We start from the raw sequence: 23,786 nt of genomic DNA, 5'->3' as shown, positions 1-23,786 counted from the left end.
ACAGGTGAGCCGGGCGTGGTAGTACACACCTTTAATACCAGCACTTGGGAGGCAGAGGCAGGCAGATTTCTGAGTTCGAGGCTAGCCTGGTCTACAAAGTGAGTTCTAGGACAGCCAGGGATATACAGGGAAACCCTGTCTCAAAAACCAAAACCAAACCAAACTAAACCAAACCCATGCTTCACCACTCCCAGCTTCTATTTGATTTGGGGGCAGAGTATCTCACTGAACTTGTAGTGGCAGTAAGCTCTGGAGATGCTGACTTCCTCCCATGCCCCAATGCTGGGTTACGGGTAGCTGCTGGCTTTCATGTGGGTGTTAGGGATTTGAACTCGGTTCCTCTTGTACTTTACTGACTGCCATATTGCCCCTGACTCGTCTATGTGTGGAGGAGTGAGAATGTAGTCTAGGCTGATCTCAAATTTGCTATGTGGCCAAGGGTGACCCTGTGCTCCTACTCCTCCTGACTCTTCCTCCCCAGTGCAGGGACAGCAGGTGTACACCAGCATGCAGTTCATGTGGTGCTGGGAATGAACCCAGGGCACTGGTGACTGTGAGGCAGCACAGTCCCCGTTGTGCTGTGACTTCTTACCCAGTGTCACCCTTCTGAGCCCTCCCTCTTTTTTTTTTTTTTTCAATTTCTTTATCATGTGAGTACACTGTTGCTGTCTAGAGATACACCAGAAAAGGGCATCAGATCTCATTACAGATGGTTGTGAGCCACTATGTGGTTGCTGGGATTTGAACTCATGACCTTCAGAAGAGCAGTCAATGCTCTTAACTGCTAAGCCATTTCTCCAGCCACCCTCCCCCTCTTCTAAGCCTCAGTTTCCACATCTGGAATATGGAGTTATATATCCCGCCGAAAGGCTGACTTTGAATGTGCTGGCTGCTCTGATTCCGGATAGCCACCGTGGCTGTGAGCACCCCACTTTGCCCTTGTGTTTCCCTTGCTCCAGCTCCCTGAAACACTTAGGTGGTGATGTTCTAGACATCAGAAGGCTTTTATTAAATGTATGGGAGGAAGTGATGGCTAGATTCCAGGAGGGGGCATTGGAGTCCGGATGACTTTTGAGGTACAGTGATGCAACAAGAACACCTATGCTCCTTTCTGGCCTGGATTGCAGTTTCTCCGAATGTCCATGTGGCTAACCCACCCTCGGAGGCCAATGATGGCTGCACGGGTAGATGTCTTAGCAGAGAGATGCGCATGCTCACTGCTGCTTCTTGCCTTGGTCCTGTGGCGAAGATGGCAGCGCTGCATGCAAGAAGAAGGCAGGCCGCCACAGGCAGCGGAAAGCCAGCAGGTGGGGACCCAGTGCCAACAGCAGGTTGCTCAGAAAGAAGGTAGCCCAGGTGTCCTCTGGCACGCGGTAGGTGAAGGGTGTGCGCATGTGCATGGAGGCACCCATGTGTGAGAACTGCGCCTAACACGGATGCAGGGGAAGCGCAGGTCAGGCTGACACCCCAGGCACCGCCCACTCTCATGTCTTCCTTCCCTAAAGCTCAGCTTAAACATTCCCACCCCTGATGCTACTCTTCCTCATCCCAACTGTCCCGGCCCCACAGAGATGCCTTCCTGGGCCCCCTGCCTTGGCTGGGTCTAGGCTTTTTTTCTTCCTACCAGAAACCCAGAAATAGCTCTGGTCCCACCACTGCTCAAAGACCTCTATGGCTCCCTACACCCAGCCCCCTTACATGTTGAGAGGCAGAGTCCAAAACTGTCAACACCTAGCTCTAGTGTCTCCCGTCTCTCTCTCCCTTGGTGTCTTCTTTACTGCCTTTCTATACTGTTGCCATTCATGGAGGCCCTTCCCTGTATTCATCTTCATAGGCCACAACTTTTCCACTCAGCAATCCCTCTCTGACCCTGTTCCTCCTTCCCTCCGGGTTTCTGTTTGTTTCTTCAGTGCTGAGGACCGGAAGGTATGTGCTTGCACATGGAGGCAGGCATTGTACCAGTGAGCCATATGACACTATGATTCTCTCTAGCTCTGACTAGGGTGCTTGAGGCTGCCTGTGGCTAGGGGTCTGGACATCAAGCCATCTCCCCCAGGCTAGGGAATTCTGGACCTGGGTTTGTCTTCACTACCTCTATCTCACCTCCACCCCTTACCTGGCCAATGGCTCCAGCAAATACCAAGGCCCAGTCTGGCAGCCAGGAGCAGCCAGGGAAGGCGAGGGCATAGGCAGCCAGGCAGTAGAATGGTAGAGCATAGAACAAATACATCAGCATCTAGGGGAGACCACAGCTGTGAGGACACAGGTGGGGCATCCTCAAGGCTCCTCTCTTTCTCTATGGGGTCCTTCCCATTACCCACACTAGGTCTGCACTTTGCTACAGGACTCTGGCCTAGCAAGTGGGAACACCCTCTTACCAAGGCTAACATGATTTGATTGACAGGGGCATGTGATTCACGCTGGGCTAATCAGAGCCTGAATGAGCCTTGGTTACTAGGGTAACCAAGGGGGTGGATGAAACCCTGGAGTGCTTCTGGGATGTGTCCTAAAGCACTGGATCTCACCACACCCAAAGTCCACATGTCCATCTGTCTGGCTGGCAGGGACTTCAGGCAACCACTTCAGAGAAGTTTGGGCAGGACCACAGCCTGCCCCCTCACCTGCAACTTTGGGTAGGCCACAGGGTCCCGAAGGTATGGCTCATATTGGTAAATATAGATGAAGCAGGCATCTGTGGGGCAGTCAAGTACCACCTAAGATACACAAAAAAACACCATCCATGTCAAACATCTCACAAGGCCCCTCCCTACTCCAACTCTCAAGCTGAGCCCACAATAATCACTCTGGTCCCTCTCAGCCCTCCCTGCTTCTCTCCCCTTGCCTTGGGGTTCACCATAAGATTGCAGAGAAGAGGCTGCAGAGAAGAGGCTACAGGGAATAGGCGATTGTCAGGTCAGAGTTGGTGAAGAACTTCCTTGGGTGATCAGATAGAAGAACGCTGTCCTTTTGGCAATGAATAAGGAAATAAATTTGGGAGAGGCAGGCTAAAAAGGGAGACTGGAGGTGAAAGAGCAGGGCAGCAAGGCAGACTCACCAGACCCCGGAAGACAGTGAAAAGCGCTGCAAAGATGAGGTATACTATGAGTGCCAGGTCAGCCGGACGCTGGAGGAGACTTTTCTTCTGTTCTTCCTGTACCTGCCCCATACGAGAAAGCCAGAGCTAGCCAGAGAGGTCGGGAACCCTTCCTACCTCCCTGAGTGCCAAGGAGGCTCTCCCGAGTATACAGTCATTTAGACATGAACTGAGTGGTAAACCTAAGTCTCCCATAGTCTGGGCAAGTGTTCTAAACCTGAGCCATATGCCTAGCCCCTTCTGGGTGATTCTAGGCCAATGTCCTACTGTCAAGCCACATTTGAGTCCCTGAAGTTTTGAGACGATCTTACCATAAAGCCCATGCTGGCCTTGAACTCATGGTAATCTGTTCCAGTCTCCCCAGTGCTGGGATGATAGGTACGGGCCACCATTCATGGCTTAGGTCGGGTGTTGGAGGGAGCACTCACCATGTCAGGGGTATAGGAGGTTGGTGCCCGGGACTGGTTGAAGATCCTCATGCCGGCCCAGCATGGGACCAGCATGTACAGGATGGCGAGGAAGAAGGTAGGTCTCATCTCTGAACTGTATTTACCTGCCAGGGTGGGGAGAGGACAAGGCTCAGGATGGACCTCCTAACAGCAACTGGGCCACGCAAGAGCCCCACCTGGACATCTTGAGTTATACTATCCTTGTTCAAGCTCTTTTATCCTCATGGCTCCCCAGTATGCTCCTTACCCTGGCCTGCCTGAATATAGACCCGACACTTGTGTGGATGTCTTTGCTTCCCAACTTGGATATCCCCTGTGGGACATAAAACCATGGCAGGGAGCTCAGTAAGGTAGAGCCAGTTGAGACCCAGAGACAAGGTGGGCACACACCTGAGGCTTAGGTAACAAGTTCCCTGCCAGACTCCTGACTTGGAACATGTGCCATGCTTCTCACATAAGGAAACATGTCCTGTGGTCACATAGGCTCAAACAGAGTTCTCCAAGCTAACGAGGTACCTGGAGGCCCAGAGGGCTTAGCCAATAAGCTTCCCTTCTCAGATGTTCCTCCCTGCACAATGGTATTTAATCTCAGGCCCACCCAAGAAACTGAGTGTGGTTTCTGCCATGACAATAAACTGTTTAGAACCATGGACTGACTCTTTCATCAAGATCCAGGTGAGGAGCCTAGGGAAGGCCTTTGTCTACAGATCTGTAGCCTAATTCTCCCATAGAAGGGTTCTCTGCGTTCTCAGCCACAACTGCCACCAGGTCTGCCTCCGCCAAGCTGAGGATAATCTCATCCCACTGGGACAAGTCAAAGCGTCCCCTCTCCCCTGGCCCTGGACTAGACGATGTCTTCAGCCCATGGACCCCTGACTCCATTCTCTGCTCTTCTGAAACTCCCAGCAGCGCCTGGATGTCCAAGAGTCTGAGAACCCCATGGCCCTGGCCTCATTGCAGGTCTGGGGACCCCAAGCCAGCTCTGGCTTCCCCACATCTCAGACTGAGCTTTCCTACCCCAGAAGTGGTGTCTTAGAGCTTCCCTACAGCCCAGCACCCAACCCCCCAAAGCAGCGTGGGATAAATGCAGCCAAACTCCCCATGTTCCACCTCCCTAAAAGGCTGTGCACGGTGGTAGGACAGTCTGGACAGTCCCCTCAATTAGCATTTTCTGAGCCATTTCAACACTGGGACTCATCGTTTCTGCCCTGTCTTCAAAAACCTACTTAGCAAGCCTTCACTGGACTCCCTTCCTCTGTGAAGAGCATTTTGGGAAACCCTGAGCGGAATCAGGATTAACGCCATCTACTCTTTACTTCCATGTGGAAAGGGAGTAGAGAGTGTAGTGGCTGCTGGCCAAGGTTATTTAGACATGTGAATGGTTGGAGTTTCAGCGTCTTTTTCCTTACCAAGGATGTTTCCCGGGAGAAACACCAGGAGGCTCATGGCGAAGGATCCCAGCCAGTAGAGCCCAAGGTTCCGGTACCTTTTCCTGGAAAGGGAAGGAGGATAGCTGTGGCACACTAACCTTCCATCTCAAGCCCTTGCCAGGGCCAGAGGCCGCACTGAATCTTTACCTCTGGGTCCCTCTTGGGTCATTTATTTATTTATTTATTTATTTATTTATTTATTTATATTTATGGTAGCTAGAGATGGAACGTGGGTCTTGAGCATGCTCAGTATATGCTTGGATGACACCTCACACAGGGATAATAAGCATGGGGAATGATACGAATGGTCCAGAAGATGTGGGTCTCCAGCCAGCCATACCTGTTGACAACCTGGAAATGTTCTCGAGCCATCCCCAGGTGATCACACCCCTTCTCAAACACTTCTGGTTCCCCAGAGACTTGGGACTCACTCCAGGAATCAATTTCCTCCTGGGTTCCTAGTCTTCTGTCCCCCTCACCTTTTGCGGATGGCACCAGCCATTGTCAGATAGAGCAGGTAGTGCACAGTACCATCCCAGTAGCAGATGAAGATGCCATGTGCTGTGCGTAGGTAGGGCTCACCCTGTGGGCAGGAGTGGGGCTCAGGAGCATGCATGATGGGGCCAGGACCACACCCAGCCATCCCATACTACCTCCTTGGTGTAGAAATCCATGAAGCCCATCATGTAGCCATCTTCTTGGAGTGCAATGACAAGGTCCACCACCGAGGTGAAGGAGAAAATCACAAAGACTGGAGACAGAGAAGGTAGGACTGAGCAGGTGAGTGGGGTTGACATGGACAAGGACAGGGCCAAGTATGGGTGTGGCTAAAGCCAACCCAATGACAGTTTGGGCCTGGGCAATCTCAGGTTCTGTTCTTTTGACACAGGGTCTGTAGCCTAGGCTGCCCTGGGACAAATAAAAATCCTCCTGCTGCAGATTCCCAAGTGCTGGGATTACAAGCTCTCAGCACCACATTAGCTTTTAGTTCATCTTATAATTGGGCTTGAAACATCAGGTCCAGCCGGGCAGTGGTGGCATGCCTTTAATCCCAGCACTTGGGAGGCAGAGGCAGGCAGATTTCTGAGTTCAAGACCAGCCTGGTCTACAGAGTGAGTTACAGGACAGCCAGGGATATACAGGGAAACCCTGTCTTGAAGAAAGAAGAACAAAAAAAAAAAAAAAAAAAAAGAAAGAGAAAAAGAAACATCAGGTCTAAGGAAAGGTGACCAGGCCACACATAATAGCATCCATTCTACATTCTATATATGTGATGAAGGAAGTCCCAAGTCTGGAGCTGGACAAAGTGCCATTGTCATTCCAGCATTCAGAACTCAGGTAGAGGCAGGAAGATTAGGAGTTAGGGTCAGCTCAGGCTACTCAGGCTACATGAGTCTTGGGGATGGCATCGGGGAGAGAGAAATAATTACTTCTCTCTGGAGTTCCACCTCTGAAAGACACCCTTTGAGGTTCTCCAGTCTAATGATATTCCAGGCCCTCCGAGTTCCACAGTTAATGGGAACCATTCAAAGACTAACAGAGGTCCTTGGGTTGGTCTTTAGTCTAGAATGGAGGCCTTTGCCCAGAGAACCCTGCTCCCCAGCACCTCCCAATGACTCACCAGCATAGAGAGGGTCGTAGGTGATCTCCCCATGAGATAGGCTGTAGACTGCCAGGAAGAGCAGACCCAGTATCAGAGCACTCGTCAGCACCACAAACAGAGGCCTGGGGGAAAATCGAGTGCTTGGGTGAGACCTCCTGGAGGAATTATTCAGAAAGTGTCAGCAAAGGAGAATGAGACCTGACTTCTCCATCAGTGGCTTCTTGGTTAGGTTTTCTACTTGGCAAACTCCTACTCATCCTTCAAGGTTTATCCATATTGCTCCCCCTGGAAGCCCTCTCTGATTCCCCTATCTCTGTGTTTCATCATTAGCTAATACTCATTCCTTTGGATTTGCCAGGTCACTCATTGAGCCTCACCCTTCATGTGGTTGGGCTCTGATGGGAGGGGATCTAGTATTTCCCTGAGGCTCCCAGTTTCTCCCAACTAAAGTCCAAATGTCTCCAACTGCTCTTCCCTATTCTTGCTCAGTTACACCGAAGTTATACAGTCTGATAAGACAGTTCAGCTAGCTGCATAGATAACACAAGCCAGGTCTCTGGGCTTCCCTTAACACAGCTGGACAAACAAACCAAAACCCAGAGAGGGGAATCCACCTGTCTGGTGCCACACAGCAAGTTTTTGTTCAATTCTCCTAAACTACCCAGGCCCACATTTCATGAACTCCAGCCTGGTTTTACTTAACCAAAATGCCAATAACACTAATCTTGATTCTGCACAGAACTTGTGATCCTCACCCATGACGATAGTGAAACCCAGATAGATAAAGAGACCTGGGCTCCCAAAGGGCACTAGGCTCACCCAGACTCCCAGGAGACAGGTACCAGGGAGTCAGACCTATGACTAAGGCCCGCTCTATCCCACTGTTTGAGTCAAGTGAGCTTTGGAGTGAGGGGCTTGCTGGACCTCCAGGGTCTATCTGAAGATAGAAGTCAGGGACAGGGTGGTCACTGCTTGTAGGGGGAGTTAACTCTAGGCCTGAGACAGAGACATTGGAACAGGGAAGTTGGGTGAGTTGGGCTTTATCTAGGAAAATACTTTGACCCTGGGTGACTTTGGAACCCGCACAGCACACATCCCTGGAATACCCGTAAACACCACAACCCACTATGGCTTCACATCACCTTTCCCCAGAAACTTACAACTTCATCTTCCTGACAGCGCGGCTGGAGAGGGATTTCTGCTTGCAAGGGCGTTCCCCCGGCCCAGCTCCCATCCTATGGGACTTTGCTACCCCTCATCCTCCCTCTAGCCCCATGGTCCTCACGGACGAAAACGCACTGTGAGAACGCCGAAACTTGATTGAGTAGGTAGGACACTGGCAGGGCGCAGAATGACATCGCCACAGTCCTGCCGGCTAGGGGCGGGATGTCCATGGCAGCGGCACCCCGACCCCGGCGAGGCCTCCAGGACGCTTGGCTCCGTGACCGCAGCGCGTCAGAGCTCTGAGTTGCCAGGAACCTGCCCCGCGCAAAGGTCGCCCCGCAGGAGCTGGTCGCCACCCTTTCCCGTGTTGAGGTTCTTGGCCAGTATGTAGCGGGGGTGGATGGGGAGTGCCGCCCTACTATCAGGAGACTCCGCCCATAAGCTCCCTTTCTCAGTCCATTTATCGATTGCACAGCGTCCCTTCCCAGTTTTTAGTTGTCCCTCGTCTGCAGCCACGCCCCCTTACCTCCACCCAGCTTATAACTCCGCCCCCATACCCTAGTCACCTGTGGGGCTGAACTGTAGAGACTTCCCTTACCTAAGACCCATTCACCTCTCCTAGCCCTACTCATAGGTGTGAGCCTCAAGAGTGCAGCCATGCCCTACATGGCCCCGCCCCGAGGCCCTACACTCACAACTTGTACACACTGCAGTCCAGCCCCTGGCCACACTCCACTACTCAGCTCTGCCGTTCTCACACCTGTCAACTCTAGGACCTTTTGTGTCATGCCCAAACACCAGATCTTGGGAGAGGGAAACACTGGGGAGATGGAAGACCAGAGGAGCAAGACTGGAGTACTCAGATTTATCATTCTCCTTATTCTCTTGAGGACTTTGACTAGCTGGAGAGGTCTGGGGAGGATCCAGGGCAGCACAAATGGGATGAGGCTGCAAAGATTGACCATCACGGGCTCCAGCTGGGCTCTTGCAGCTATGCAGTGAGCAATACATGAGACAGCCCCTCTCCCAGGTCTCTGCCTCTAGACAGGCCCTACCCCCACTCCAGCTGTGGCCAGTCCACACCAGCCCATGCACACATCATGAAATGTTTGGAAGCCTCTTTTTCCTCTGCCTGGGGTAAAGTCTGAATCAACTGGCTGGTCTCCAGTTACTGTGAACTCAATGAGCATCACTGGGACTGGAGGAGGGACAAAAGAGGTTTCTGGCAACAGCAGGAACTGTAATGCTGGACAGGTGAGCATTGGGACTTTAATACACAGCACAACACTTGTGACCACAGGGTAGAGATGGATGCCAGAACATTTCATAGTCCAAGGATGGCCGATCTGAACGTAGACTATGTGTTTCCAGAATATTCAGTAGTAGGGCCGTCTGGGGTTGTTCTGTGGAAGCCCAAAAAAGATCAAAGGAGTGTTAGTGGAAAACCATAGGTCCTCCCTCCACAACATTGCAGGCAGCAGAGCTGACATCCTGTGAGGGCTACAGCAGGGGTTTTGTCATCTCCCTCAAACTAGCAGGCAGTCAGGGAGGCACGCACCAGGGGGTTGGGCCGGAATCGGTAGGCCAGCATCATCCTCTTGCGGAAGGCCTCGTACTCATCATCCTCCTTGGAGAGCTCAGCTGGCCGGTCAATGCCAAAGCCAGCTCCATCTATTGTGGTGGCACCCCTGTGGAAGGAAAACCAGCAGTCATGAGTAGGGACCAGGGTGAGACAGACAGACAGGACTTCAGGGTACTGGGGTGGGGGCTGGTGGCAGGGTTGGCAGGTCCTAGATTCACTCAGACATGGGGTCAGAGGCCAGCTTCATGGTCAAGCAGTGTGGGTAGCAAGGCTTTACATACTAGTTAAACCAGAACTAGTTGTCACTAGCTGGAACCTTAGGACTTGTCCATCTGTGTGCTCCCGCAAGCCCTGTGGCAGCACTCACTTGTTCACTGGGTTCTTGATGCCCTGGCCCTCAGTGCCCAGCCCCTCGCCCTCTTTCCAGCCCATCTTCATGAGCATCTGGTAGCCAATGTTTTCCACCGTCAGCTTAAACTCCTTGTACTCTGAGTAGTCTGGCTCTCTGCCCTCCTGCAACAGAAGAGAGGAGAAAGTTACCAGCCATGGAGACTACAGCTGTCCCTAGGTCCCAGTTCTGGCTCCAATGCCTGCCCAACTTGATCTTAGTTAGCCTCATGCCAGACTGGTTCCACCCATGTGCCCCAGCCATCAGTGGTTGACTCCACTGAAACAAATCAAGCTCTTCATCCTTATGCTGTCTTCAAAGGGCTGAGCTTCCAGGCACTCAAGTCAAAGGGGACAAGGTGACCATTGACATGGCCTGTTTGGGACGTTAACAGTTTACAGGCCAAGAGTAGCTCATGTTCTAAGAGCAATTTGTTCTGAATACCCAGCTTGGGAACAATCTGTCACACAGAATGCTAAACAGACGTAGCTATGGGATACAAAGAAAAGCCAATTCATGTCTCATCAGCCCACTGGTTCTTGAGCCCACCTCAGTGGGGCAGCATGCAGGATGGTGCCTTTCTGCAATTGGGTGGCAGAGGTACATGACAAAAGAATATGGCTAGCCTGATCTATACAAGTTCCAGATCAGTGACGACTGCATGACAAAATCCTGTCTTAAGGAAGAAAGAAAAGCTATCCTTGGGCCCCAGCTCTGAAAGTGTGATTTGCCGCTGGCTGGAAGACACTGCACTATGTGTTAATTCCCCTCCTGTCAGTGCCTGCCCATCAGCTTCCCCACCTTCAGGGCCTTGAAGGTCTCCATGAACTTCTCCAGCTCATCAGGGGGCAGAAAGTCACCGATGAAGTGCTTGCCCCGACCCATCTGTGTCAGCTGCTCTGCCCACTCTGCTCAGAGAGGAGAGGAAGATGAGTGAGTGGTAAGGGATGAGGCAGTAGTCGATAGCAATGGTGCTACTTCTGGATTGGTGGAGCCTCTGGACCATGTGCCATGGCCAAGTGGTGCAGGTAAGTGGGGTTCACCCTCTTTTCATGCCCCACACACCCCGTGTCTTGTCCATCTCCATGCGTCGCAGCTGGTGCTCCCAGGTGCCCAGTTCACTGTCTACCTCCTCATCACTGTCATAGCCATGCTGGTGTTGCTGCAGTGCCTTCTCCCACAGAAGCTGCATGTCTTGCATGGCGCGCTTGTGCTGCATAATCATGTCATACATCTGCTGCATCTGCGGAGTGGACAGGCAGGTGCTCATTGAAAATATCTCCTTGCTCAGAAGAGCAGGGCAGGGCAAGAGCTGCAGCCTGTCACATCCATGTCCCAGCATGGATAGGGAACCTCAGCCACAGAACAAGGACAGTAGCTGATATCAGGCTGCAGGCCTATTGCAGGGTGGGGCTAGGAGCTCTGGGGCTGGGATCCTGCTTAATCTGCCCAGCAGACCCCTCGATGGTGAGGTCAGACATCAATGTCTGAGATCATCAGGGTCCCAAAGCATAGGAGAATATATCCAGAGACTGGAGGAAGCTGGGGAAGGGGAGATCAAATGGGAGACCTCTCTTTAGGAACAGTCTATAGGCCCTGGGGACGTGCCTGTCAGGGACTCCTCAGATAGCACTCCTACATTAATACTCATGTGACCTTTCATCTTAGGGCAGAGCTGAGTTACCTGCCTGTGGCCTTACCTCCTGCTGCTCCTTCAGCTGCTTCTTTTGTGCATCAGACAGCTCTGTGACACCCACCAGGCCCACAGGTTTCCCCTTCTCATAGCCAAGCCCTTTGAGATCCTGAACTAGAAATAGAAAACAAGACACTAAGAAAGTGGCAGGCACTCCTGGTGTCAACTCTGCCCATGGCACCCCATGCAGGCTCCAAAGCAGACCCAGAGACACTCCACTGTGGTAGAGGCTTTCATGTGTTCTGGTTGTTCACTTCTTTAGAAAGCCTCCAGGAGGCTTCACAACATTTGTGGCTAAGGATCAGAAAGGGTCCCGTATCCCAGAATAGAAACCTGGCCTGAGTCCTCACCCAACACCACACACTAATGGTGACAGGGCAGAGGCCTAGCAAAGCAACAGAAAGGAGCTGAGCTATGTAGATGACTATGAGCCATGTATATGCTATCTGGTGTAGATGCCCATTGGATTTAGTCTGACAAGACTCTACCAAGTGGCCACCCCCTTCAAGGAAGATAACCAGCTATCCTCAAAGCTACTGACATTTAAATTTTGCATTATCTTTTGAACTTGAGGCGGAGCTGCACTGATTCATGGGAAAAGTGCTGTGATAGCCCATCTGGTTGACAGAAGCCACCAAACACCTCTGGGAAGGGAAGCCAGATCTCTATATGTGTACACACAGAGTGCTCTAGAAAAGGGCTGAGTCCATCAAGTCCTTGGAACTCAGGTACTGCCCTTCAGAACTGCCCACTAGGGATGGATGAGGTTCAGGGGGCAGTGTTTGGCCCGCATACATGAAGCCCTGGGCTTTCCTAGGCTCCCAGTGCACCCTTGATCTTTGCTTGGGAGCTGTAGGAGCACACATGGATGTGGGGACCCATGAGGCTGAGAAGGGACCTTTCTTTTTTTGTCCACTCCACTAGTGACAGGCAGTGAGTGCTCTCAGACAGAGACAGCACAGACCACTGGTCTGTGAACCTTGGCGTATTGTTTGGAGTCTGTGCTGCTACTCTGGACCACAGCTTGGTACCTTTGTCTTCAGGGCTCTGGATTTTCTGTGGCCAGCAGAAGCACTCAGCCTTAAGTGGCAGGCTGTTTCTTAGCCCTCAACTGGCACCATCAAGCTCAGGAGCTTTTCTCCTTGGCTGAAGATCCTAGGGCCGGACTGGAGATAACTGACCCTCAGAGCTAGCCAGGATGATCATCCATAGGCCAGCCGAGGAACCAGGAAGACAGACTTTCCTGTGGAGCTGTACTGGCTGGTCTTATGTAGTTATTTGAGAAGAGGGAATGTTGACTGTGAAAATGCCTCCATAAGACCTGGCTGTTCACAAACCAATGGAGTATTTTCTTAAATTAGTGATTGATGGGGGGAATGCCTAGCCCACCATGGATGGTGCCATCCCTGGGCTGGTGACTCTGGGTCCTACAAAAAAAGTAGACTGAGCAAGCCATACAGAGAAGCCAGTAAGCAGCACCCCTCTGTGGCATCTGCATCAATTCCTGCCTCCAGGTTCCTGCCCTGTCCTGATTTCCTTCACTGATGTGAAAGCATAAGCCAAATAAATTCTTTCTTCCACAAATTGCTTTTGTTGATGGTGTTTAATCAAAGCAATAGTAACCTTAGCTATGACAGGGGTCATTTTCTCGCTAATGTGAGCAACTGGGAAGGGGATGGTGGTTGATAGGATGAGCCAGATGGCAGGAAAAGTTCCTCAGTCATTGAATCTCAGCTTAACTGACAGAAGATCACCCACATACCCATGTGAGCTTGTGGCAAGAAATAAGAGATATGCTGGTTGTCCCTCAAACAGCTGTGAAGAGGAAAGGTCAAAGGTGACTGTGCTATGGTAGTTTGTGTTTTTTTTTTTTTTTAAAGATTTACTTATCTTTATGTGAGTACACTATAGCTGTCTTCAGACACCCCAGAAGAGGGCATTAGATCTCATTACGGATGGTCCTGAACCATCATTTGGTTACTGGGATTTGAACTCAGGACCTTTGGAAGAGCAGTCAGTGCTCTTAACTGCTGGGCCATCTCTCCAGCCCAGCTATGGTAGCTTCTTATCTGAATATTTTCTGAATATTCTATGATGAGGATGCAAGACATGTGCTTCAAAGCCTAGGACAGAGAATAGGACCATCTGTGTAACCTGGAACAGAGGCTGACTACAAACCATGCACACAGACAAGGCAGAAACAGACATGCTTCTAGCACACACATGGTGGAACACACCTTTATTCCCAGCAGCTGGGAGGTAGAAACAGACTGATCTCTGAGTTTAAGGTCAGCCTAGCTTACATAGTGACTTCCAAACTGCACAATGAGACCCTGATTCACTGATTGAAAAGATCACCAACAGCAAATCTACTAGGCTGGAGAGATGGCTCAGCAATGAGCGCTGTGTGTCCTTCGAGAGAACATGGGTTCATTTCCCACCATCTACATGGTGGCTCACAACCACCTGTAACTCCAGCTCCAGGGGATCTGATGCCCCCTTTTTCGAGGCTTTGAATGCATCAAGCATGCAAGTGATACACAGACAGCCTTTCCTGTGGAGCTGTATTGGCTGGTTTTATGTAGTTATTTAAAAAGAGGGAACCATTGACCCATACACATTTTTAAAAAGCCTCCAAAACACACTAAGCAAATTTGACAGCACTGAAGGGGAAAGAGAACATTCTGCAGGTTAGAGAGTGTAATGTGCTACTCTTACACCAGCAGCTGGGGATGGAGCCCAGGACTTGTAATGACTGACAGGCCAGCTTCCACTGCTGGGCCACACCCCAACTCTGAAAATGGCATTTCTAACAATGGGTACAGTAACTACATAAAACATCCAAGGGCTGAGGCGGAAGTGGTGGCATTAGACTTGTTCAACATGCTGGAAAGGACTTGATCCAGAAAGTGCGCAGACATATAAAACAAAAAGCCTAGTAGTGAAAAGACTGAAAACTTTCCTGGAAAACAGGAGCAAGAGAAGATGCCTGTTTCTGCCATTTCTTAAGTCATATGGTGATACACAGATCCTAACCAAAGTGAAGTTAAGAAGATAAATGGGCCCAACTCCAGGAGATATCAGATTTGCCACCTGCAGGAGACAGCCGCTCATGAAAACCCAATCCAGCCATAGTGGTATATATCATCCCAGCACTGGGAAGTGGAAGCAGGAGGACCCGGAGTTTCAGTTAGTCTCAGTCATATAGTAGAAATTTGAAAACAGCTTTGGTTAAATAAGATCCTGTCTCAAAAAAAAAGATTGGAGAACTGGAGAGACAGCTCAGTGCTTAATAGCACTGCTGCTCTTCCAGAAGCCCTAGGTTGGCTTCCCAGCACCCACATGGAAGCTCACAGCCACCTATGACTCCAGTCCCAGGGGACAGAGTACCTTATTCTGGCCTCTGTGGGCAACACATATATGTAGTTCACAGATATACATGCAGACAAAACACCCAAACATATAAAATAAAAATAAATAAAGCGAGTCTGGTGGGTTACACCTGTCACCTGGAAACTCAGAAATTGCACTTTATCAAGGCAGCCTAGCATGCTCAATGCCTCGGGTTTGACACTGCATCAAAAGCAATGTATTATTAACGTTTCTGTTGTTGTTGGGGAGGCATCTTTACTATGCAGACCTGGCTATGGATCTTACTATGTAGACAGAACTGGCCCCAAACTCAAGAGATTAACCTGCCCCTGCCTCCTGAATGCTGGGATTAAACTATGTGTTATCATGTCCAGCACTCTATAACCCTTAATTTTATTTTCTTGCCTACCATACACACCTCTGGAGTAAAGTACCACTTACTACACTTTGCCAAGAATGGTAGAACACACAGTCCCAGTATCAAGGAGGTAGAGGGGTGGGGATCTAGTCATCCTCAGTTACATAAAACTCTCAAAACATCGCCCACCCAATCAAAAACCACATGGAGACCATTTCACACCTACCAGGACGGACATGTGTGTGTGTGTGTGTGTGTACAAATGTTTTGAGACAGGACTGGCCTGGAACTTTCAACTCCCCTGATGTTGCTTTCTGGGATAAAGGGCTATGCCACCAAGTTTGGCTCTGAGTATGTGTCTGTATAAAAGGGTCATGGATAGTCTCAGGCTTTGGTTGGCGTGGTCCTAGACCCAATCCCCACTGGAGACTGAGGGCCAGTTCCAGTTGCCTAGATGTCTATACACAAATAGCCCAGAGTACCCAGCCACAGAAGGGAGTAAAATGTGGCCCATGCTCTCAAATAACCCCTAGGACCACCAAGAAAGGGCCCCCCACCTGACAGAGGTGAAGGTGAGGCATCTATGTCCCTCTGTGCCAGTTCAGCAGGTGGAAGCTCCACTTTGTCCTCTTCAGGCCCCCACCGGCTCTTCCGCTTCCTCTTCACAGCGGCTGTGGCGGTGGGCTTCCCAGGGATGGATGGAGTGGGGTTGACAGCAGGTGCTGGGGCCACTGGAGTGGGGCAGGCAGTGATGGGGGGCACAGCCCCTGACAGAGCTTCTGGGGCAGACTTTCGCCGCAGGCTGGGGTTGGGAGCAGGAGCAGGGAAGGAGCCTGTGGAGCCCGCCTTGGCTTTCCGGAACTCCTCTAGCTTTTGCCTGTAGTATCTGTACCCTTGGCTGTTGGTATCATAGAGAAAACTGCAAAAAAAAAAAAAAAATAATAATAATGTAGGGGGACAAGATAGCTAGATTGAGACCTGGCCCTGCTACTGGGGTCAGAACCGATCAGGCTGTATACACTCAGGGTTGTAAGCATCATTGTTTAGTCAGGCCTCACCCAGAGGCTACTACAAGTCTGGCCACCTAACAGGTGCCATCAGTCATAGAGGTTCCTGCTGGGGATGTGACAGGCACCCTTAGAGCTTCCAACACAGCAGTGACATTATATCAGAAAATCCTAGGTAATTATACATAGACCTTGGGTACCCCTCCTTCAAATTCAATCTTTTCTCCAGTGAATGAATTCCCATGGGCTGACAATGAAAGATACAAGTTGGGGCTCCAGCCCCACCTTAGGGTAACTGGCTTGGGGGCAGAAGCACTCATCCCCTAGAAGCTGTAGGCAGAAAGCTAACCTTTGTCCTGAGGCAGCTGGGAATACAGTAGGATTGAGTCAACAAAGAGGCTAGCTCTTCTCCACTCCCTGTTTCTCTGACAGGGTAGAATGGAGTAACTTGGCCCAGTGTGCCCAGTTTCATGTGGCAAATACCAAGAAAGATCCTAGACTGAGGAGCAGATCTGTACCCATGAACCTGGTTGGTCCCAGCAGAGCTGTACCCTAAACAGAGCTGCTCTGTGCTGTTTAGAGAATGATTATAGTCTGTACACACATGGCAGAGGCAGGTTGCCTTTGAAAAGTTTCACCATGTAGCTTGGAAAATGCTTGGTGAGGCACCAGAGGACACAGGAGATGACAGCACAGGATCAGATACTGGGGATTCCTTTTGCATAAGAATCCCCTAAAAGCCCCATGTGTCTGTGTGAGCCCTTGGAGACAGCTGGAAGAAACCTGCTAATATCTGCCATTTGGAGGGGGCAGGACAGGAAGAGTGGAAGATGGTGGTGTCTCCTTTATATTCCTGATCCACAGTATAAGCATGAACAAAAAAGGCCACTTTAAAAGAGACAAGGGGGTTGGAAAGATGGCTATGTTAGTTAAGAGCATTGGTTGTGGGCTGGAGAGATGGCTCAATGGTTAAGAGCACTGACTGCTTTTCCAGAGGTCCTAAGTTCAATTCCCAGCAACCACATGGTGGCTCACAACCATCTGTAATGGGATCTGGTGCCCTCTTCTGGTGTGTCTAAAGACAGCTACTGTGTACTTGTCATATACATAAAATAAATAAAAATCTTAAAAAAAAAAAAAAAAAAGCACTGGTTGCTCATAAGTAAGACTAGGGTTTGGTTCCCAGCATCCACATGGCAGCCCACAACAGTCTAGCTCCACAGGCTCTGACATCCTCTTCTTCTGGTCTCCATCACATGGTACAAATATATACACTCAGGGGGTGTTAAAATTAATAAAATTAAAAAAAAAATTTTTTTTTAAAAGTAAGAGGCAAAGCTACAGCCTTTACTTCTTGCTTTTGGGAGGCAAATGTAGAAGGATTTCTAAATCCAAGGTCAGTGTTTCTAGACAAGCCAGAACTGCATAGTGAGACACATGCACACCCACCTACCCAACCTAGGCTCATGCCTTTAATCCTAGCACTTGCTTGGAGGCAGAGGCAGGTGGATCTCTGTGAGTTCTAGGGCTACATAAAGAAACTCTGTCTGGGAAGACAAAAACAAAACACCAACCCCTGATTCCCAATAAAACTAAACCAAAAAGGCTACCAAAGTAAACTAAAAGTAAGCCCCCATCCTCTTCTTTGGCTTCTGCTCATACCAGTAGTATAAGAAGTAGAATAAGAAGCCAATCAAACTTACTTCCTCTATAAGCCACTAAGCCTATGGAACACTGACAGCATCTGGAAGCAAAGACACTATTTCAGTATTTGGGGCCTGCTTCCCAAACCAGGCTCCTTGCCTCAGTTTCACTGTCCCTAAGAACTCATATCTGAGGGCTGGAACGATGTCTCAGTGGTTAAGTGTACTGGCTGCTCTTCCAGAGATCCTGAGTTCAATTCCTAGCAACTACATGGTAGCTTACAACCATTTATAATGGGATCCCATGCCCTCTTCTGGTGTGCATGAAGACAGCTACAGTGTACTCACATAAAATAAATAAATCTTGTTTGTTTTTTTGTTTTTTGTTTTTCCAGACAGGGTTTCTCTGTATAGCCCTGGCTGTCCTGGAACTCACTTTGTAGACCAGGCTGGTCTCGAACTCAGAAATCCTCCTGCTTCTGCCTCCCAAGTACTGGGATTAAAGGCGTGCGCCACTATGCCCGGCAAAATAAATAAATCTTAAAAGAACAAAAACAAAAACTCAGCATTTGAACCAGGTTGTGCTGGCTCATGCCTTTAATCCTAGCACTCTGGAGACAAAGGGAGGTGAATCTCTGAGTTCCAGGCCAGCCTGGTCTACAGAGTCAGTTCCAAGATAGCCAGTTCTACACAGAGAAACCTTGTCTCCCCAAGAAAAAACAAAAAAACAAAAAAACCAAACCCAAAAAAGAACTTAGTATGCCAGGAATGAAATCACTTGCTAAGAGGCTAGTTGTAGTAACGTGCCTTCGGCTTTTTTGTTGTGTGTTTGAGATAGGTAGCCCTGGCTGGCCTTAAACGCACAAATCCATCTGCCTCTCCTCTGGGAGTAAACCACAACATCCAACTCACAAAGCATTTAACTGGGGTATCCAAGGGACCAGGAGTGATGGGCACATCTTCTAAGACAGGAATGCCAAGAAGCAAGTGGATTGGAATACACGGAGGTATTACCAGCAACATGTCTACATGGCAAACCTGGGCTTTATGGCTACCTCATATGTAATCCCAAGTGTGATGGTTAGTTTTCAATGTCAACTTGACACAATCTAGAATCATTTGGGAAGAGTGTCTCTGGTGGACTGTCTGGGTCAGACTGGCCTGTGGGCATGTCTATGAGGAGTCATCTTGACTACATTAGTTGAGGTGGAAAAGCTGCTTACTGTGGGAGGAACCATTCCCTGTACAGAGAGCTCCACTCTATAACATAGTGGAGAAAGCACGCTGAGCACACTTACTTGTTTTGTTCGTGACTGGCTATGACTGGTGACTGTAAGTTACTGCTGCCTTTCTCCCGAGAGCCAAAATAAACCCCTTTCCCCTAAGTTGCTTTTGTTAGGGGACTTTCTCACAACAGCTGGAAATAACATTAACTCAGCAAGTAAGGCTGAACTGTTCATTTCATGTGAACTCACATGCCTTGTGGGGGCCAGAAAACAAATGCCCCATTCCTTCCCCAGGCTGGTGAGTCATGGGGACAAGTGTGAGAATAGTCTTCTGTCAGCCACCTTTCTATCAGCCTTCCTGCATCCTGGGTTGACTCAGGGTCAATGACAGCATCTACTGTCAGACCCTTCATGCAGACCAAGGGCCAGGCAGGAGGCTTAGGGCCACCCGAGCCAACTACATGTCAGTAAAAGGCTGGATGGGGCTGAACCTTGACCTCCTGAGAGGCAGGAGATCACAGTACAATCCCATCGCTCTTCTCAGCTGTCTGTGCCAGAGGGACCTCTACAGCAAATTGAACATGAAAATCAAGAGCTCTTCTTTAAGTGAGCTCAATTAGATAACTTTTCAGGGTCTATCAGGCTGTGTGTGTGTGGTGGCACACATCTGTCATGCCAGATTCAACAGAAGGAGAAGCAGGAGTTGCAGGTAGTTCTTGCTACAGTTAGACTCGGCTAACCCCTCCACAGCATACTGCCCTCTAGACCACAGAGCAGATGGCAGAGTGAGTCTGAACTTCAGGATTGGTGTATTAGCTCATAGTTGGGTTCGAAAGTGATCTAGACCTCTTTGGGATCAGAGCACAGGATGTGTTCCCTCTCCTCACACCTGAAGACTCCTGACCCTATTACTCCCTCGTCATAAAAGACATCTCAAGACTACACCCAATATAAACCCTTTTGTTAGCCACGAGTCCAGCCCACCCCTAGCCAGCAACTGCCACTAGTCACAGGCAACAAAGTAATTGCTATGTAAGACACATGGGAGAAAGAGACCTAAAAACCCAGTGTGTCTGCTCAGATACCACTAGGGAAATATATCCATGAGTTCTGGAGTCAGAAACTCCCAGGCTAGCCCAGTGTGGTAGCACTCAGGAGGCAGAGGTAGACAGATCTCTTGTGTTCCAGGCCAGTCAGGGCTACATAGTGAGACCCTGTCTCTTAATAAGAAAAAAGAAAAAAGAAACTCTAACTTAGAGTCCCTGTCCTGTACCTTCTGTCATGGCTGGGGTGAGCTGAATTTGAAATATCCCCCAGAGGCTAACATTTTGAACACCTGGTCCCTTTAAGTGGTAATACTCTGGAAGGAGCCTTCAGGGGGTTTCCACTAGAGGCTCTTCGGGCCATAGTCTGGCCCCTGATTCAGGTGTTCTCTGCTGCCTGGCCAGTAAAGACACATAAACCACTCTGCTTTCCCAGCCACAATGGAGGGCAGCCTCCAAAACACGAGCCAGAACAAGCCTTTCCTCCCTGCAGTCCACCGTCCTCTCCCTCCAGTCCACTGTCCACACTTTTCCTCCCTGCAGTCCACCATCCACACTTGTACCCAGAGCCTTACCTGAAGGCCTGATTCTCACGGTTGTTCTGGAGGGCGATGGTCTCCACTTCTGGACCCCCGTCTGCTATGAACCTGGCCAACTTTTCTGCAAGGTTCTTGGCCTCTTCATCCTCTGGGGGTGAAACTTTAAGCAGGCTGTCAGTACTGAGCTCAACTCACCACACCCAACAGCCTAATTCCTGCTAAAAGCCCCTCGGAAGTGAGCGGGGCTTGGCTTAGGAACGGTGCAAAGAGAGACAGGCAAACAGGAATCAGATTACTATTGGGACCAAAGCCAGAGAAATATCACAACTATACAATCCCACCCCACCCACCCCACCTTGGAAGTACATGGCATTGGGGGGCTCACCCTCTTTTCCTGGGGAGGACAAAGTAGAAGTGTGAAGTGATTCAACCATGTTTCACATGTCAGACTCCTGTTGCCCATCAGAGACCCTGACCCAAAGACCCATCCTATCTACCTCCTGCTGTTTATCTATAGCCCACCTACTTGGCCTCAGGTACCACACTTGCCTTGGGCACATATGGAGCTAGAGATAACTAGATCTTGTCAGAATGACAAGCAAAGGCTCTCTTAGCCCATTCCCATGTTTGAATGAGCATCTGCACAGAATCCCAGCTCCCATGGGGCTCTTGACATGCCATACCCTACACCTGAGCCAAGCCTGATGCTCAGAATACAGTTGGGCCCTGGGGGGACCTGCAGGTGTATTGGCGTACCCACAGGGAAACTCCCACTGCCCATGAGGGCATAGGCTTTGGCTGCCCACATACCACAGTCTTCCCTGCCTTCCTCTGACCACTTACCTTTCTGGGTGGCTGCCTGTGGCTTTTGGGCTTCTTTCCTGATCTCGGCTACCTTCCTTCTGTAGTACAGGAATTCCCTGCTATTCTTATCATGTAAAAATCTGGAAAGAAGATTTGGACATTGGAAATGAGTTTCAGTGATAGGTGAAGCTGAGACTTCACTGCAGAGCCCTAAGAAGCAGGGCATTCAGAAAGTGCCTACGGCTGGGTACACAGCAGCAGAGGGAGATCCTGGAGTCTAACCCCAGCACTGCCTCCCGAATAACAGTAATATCCTCCTTTGGGGCCGGGATGTGGCTCAGCATTAGAGTCCTTGCTTAGCACACAAGAGGCCCTGAGTTTTTTCCAGAGCTCCATAGACAAGGGAGGTCCCTGGCCCAGACTGTGTGTCAAGTTTCCACGCTTATATATGTGACCACAAATGTGAGCAGCATGGCACTGCTCCAGCAGTACTCACGTGAAGGCCGGGTTATCCTTGTAGTCCTCCATAGCTACTTTCTCTAGCTCGGGGCCTCCTTCTGCCACAAAACGGGCCAGCTTCTCTATCACTCTCCGAGTCTCGGCTCCCTCTGGGGGTGAAACTTTAAGGAGGCTGTCAGTACAGGGCTCCAACTCACACACCCAACAGTCACTAGGTACACTCTCTCTATAGACCGCAACGACAGAGGGGAGAGGATTGGGAGATGCAGGAGGCTGCTGACCACCCATACACATGGCTCTGTGGAGGGGTGCTTGGTCTCCACAGTCAGACAATCTGGCAGAGAACGGGTGTCAGGACCTGTTCCTGAGACCCAGCGGGAGAACCATCTTCAAGCTAAAAAAGGCCACTGGGAAGTGCCTCCCCCAACCCCTGTATCATGTGTGTGTGTGTGTGTGTGTGTGTGTTGTGTATGTGTGGGTTAATGTTCTTTGCAAAAATTATTTTTAAGCTTTTGTGTATGAGTATTTTACCTGCTTGTATGTAAGTGTATACAGTGAGAATAGAAGCCAAAAGAGGGTGTTGGATCCCCTGGAACTGGAGTTAAAGGTGTGAGATACCATGTAGGTCCTTTGAATCAAACCTGTAAGATCAGCTGGTGCTCAAACCATTAAGCAACCTTGCTAGCTCTACATTTTTTTTTTCGTTTGTTTTTTTAATTTATTGGTTTTCAGCATAATGCATTGGTTCCTTTTCATTCTAGGTCACCCCATCCACCTGGGGATTTTGTTTTATTTCTCTGTGTAGCCTTGGCTGTCCTGGAAAGACTTGGAGATGAGGATAGCCTTGAACTCTTCCTGCCTCCAGAGTACTGGTGCTTTTAAAAAATGCTGACTTCTTTTGTATGTGTATGCAAATGCATGTGTGAGCAGGTGAGGATGAGGCCAAAGTAGTTCTTCCAACTTTTTTTCTTTCATTTTGTCTTTTTAAAAGATTTTGAGTTTTTTGTCAGTATGTATGTCTGGGTGTCATGGTGTCATGTAAATGATGGTTGCAAATGGTTGTGAGCCATCATGTAGGAACTCAGAACCAAAATTCTCTGAAAGAGCAGCAAGTACTTTTAATTGCTGAACCATCTCTCCAACTTTTTTATTTCTTTTTTTAAATATTAATTTCTGATTTTGGATCTCCCCTGGAATTTGTCAAGTTTACTAAGCTGGCTGGTTAATAAGCCCTACCTGTCTACAGCACCAGCACTGTGATTACAGCAATGTCTTTTGCTCTTCAATGTGGGATTTGCAATCAAACCCAGCTGGTTCCCAGGATTAGGAGCCGTGAGAAAGCCAACCACTTTCCTGACTAAGCTGTATTTCCAGCTTACGTTCTCCCAGGACCCCTCAGTCCCTACCTGTTACAGGGTCCCTCTGCTTGGTATACCCTACCTCCTCCCCTGAACTCTCCAGCCCCAGCTCTTCTGGCCCCTATTTAACTCAGCCATTTTGGTTACACCACTCTCTCGTCTTGGCCTCCTGCTCTCTTGCTTTCTGGCTTTCCCACTCTTCACTCCCCACTTAGCCCTCTCCTCTCATGGCCCAGCTCAGTCTGCCGGCAAGGTCCAGCTGGACTCTTTCCTTGTAAAGGAAACAATGTCTCCTTTACAAATGATTACACACTCTGATCTGAAGACTGGATGGACTTCAGTTCACTATCTTGAAGCTGGCTCCCAAGCACTCTGGATGTGATTCCAGGTATTTCTGCTGGGCCCCCCCTGGATCCTGTCATACAGCTCTCTAGGATAATCTCCTGTAATCTCTTGCACTCGCAGCCAGCTGTCAGGCAATCAGTCTGTGTCTGTGCTGGGAAAGTAAGCTGGCAGCCTGCGCTCTGGGCACTGGGACACCCACTCAAGCTCAAGCACTACCTCACAGACACAA

At 49.7% G+C, this 23,786-nt stretch overlaps 2 protein-coding genes across 3 annotated transcripts in view; both read right to left on the bottom strand.

The window, feature by feature from the left end:
- Positions 1 to 985: 985 nt before the first annotated feature.
- Positions 986 to 8,130, bottom strand: Tm6sf2 (transmembrane 6 superfamily member 2). 2 transcript variants are annotated; one of them, XM_021170136.2, is made up of 10 exons: positions 7,876 to 8,130; positions 6,595 to 6,698; positions 5,627 to 5,724; positions 5,453 to 5,556; positions 4,953 to 5,035; positions 3,523 to 3,647; positions 3,056 to 3,157; positions 2,622 to 2,714; positions 2,117 to 2,236; positions 986 to 1,427 (listed from the first exon to the last, which is right to left on the bottom strand). In XM_021170136.2, exons 1-10 carry the CDS (start codon positions 7,968 to 7,970, stop codon positions 1,215 to 1,217), a joined length of 1,137 nt encoding a protein of 378 aa, XP_021025795.1. In that variant the 5' UTR covers positions 7,971 to 8,130; the 3' UTR covers positions 986 to 1,214. The 2 variants fall into 2 exon arrangements, with proteins under 2 accessions (XP_021025795.1, XP_021025797.1); XM_021170138.2 differs by lacking the exon at positions 7,876 to 8,130 and adding an exon at positions 7,737 to 7,863.
- An 854-nt stretch (positions 8,131 to 8,984) lies between these two features.
- Sugp1 (SURP and G-patch domain containing 1) overlaps positions 8,985 to 23,786 on the bottom strand; it is a 29,204-nt gene continuing 14,402 nt past the window's right edge. The window contains exons 6-15 of the mRNA XM_021169268.2: positions 21,892 to 22,015; positions 21,435 to 21,535; positions 20,628 to 20,751; positions 15,691 to 16,052; positions 11,411 to 11,517; positions 10,776 to 10,953; positions 10,512 to 10,618; positions 9,690 to 9,835; positions 9,299 to 9,428; positions 8,985 to 9,143 (exon numbers count right to left, since the gene is read on the bottom strand). Coding sequence (XP_021024927.1) covers positions 9,117 to 9,143; positions 9,299 to 9,428; positions 9,690 to 9,835; positions 10,512 to 10,618; positions 10,776 to 10,953; positions 11,411 to 11,517; positions 15,691 to 16,052; positions 20,628 to 20,751; positions 21,435 to 21,535; positions 21,892 to 22,015 — 1,406 coding nt within the window. The 3' untranslated portion in view covers positions 8,985 to 9,116. The remainder of the gene's footprint in view (positions 9,144 to 9,298; positions 9,429 to 9,689; positions 9,836 to 10,511; positions 10,619 to 10,775; positions 10,954 to 11,410; positions 11,518 to 15,690; positions 16,053 to 20,627; positions 20,752 to 21,434; positions 21,536 to 21,891; positions 22,016 to 23,786) is intronic.

The sequence above is a fragment of the Mus caroli genome, chromosome 8 (genome assembly GCF_900094665.2).
Source record: "Mus caroli chromosome 8, CAROLI_EIJ_v1.1, whole genome shotgun sequence".
In the NCBI taxonomy this organism is placed as follows: domain Eukaryota; kingdom Metazoa; phylum Chordata; class Mammalia; order Rodentia; family Muridae; genus Mus; species Mus caroli.
The sequence above is the reverse complement of the archived record's forward strand: the minus strand, read 5'-3'. Positions and strand labels throughout refer to the sequence as shown.

Excerpts from the sequence above, each read along its gene's own strand:
- Tm6sf2 (XM_021170136.2), bottom strand. The coding sequence starts at position 7,970 with ATGGACATCCCGCCCCTAGCCGGCAGGACTGTGGCGATGTCATTCTGC. Across the intron at positions 5,557-5,626 it reads TGGATTTCTACACCAAGGAG|GGTGAGCCCTACCTACGCAC; the intron begins GTAGTATGGGAT and ends TCCTGCCCACAG. Across the intron at positions 3,158-3,522 it reads CCTCCTATACCCCTGACATG|GTACAGGAAGAACAGAAGAA; the intron begins GTGAGTGCTCCC and ends CGTATGGGGCAG.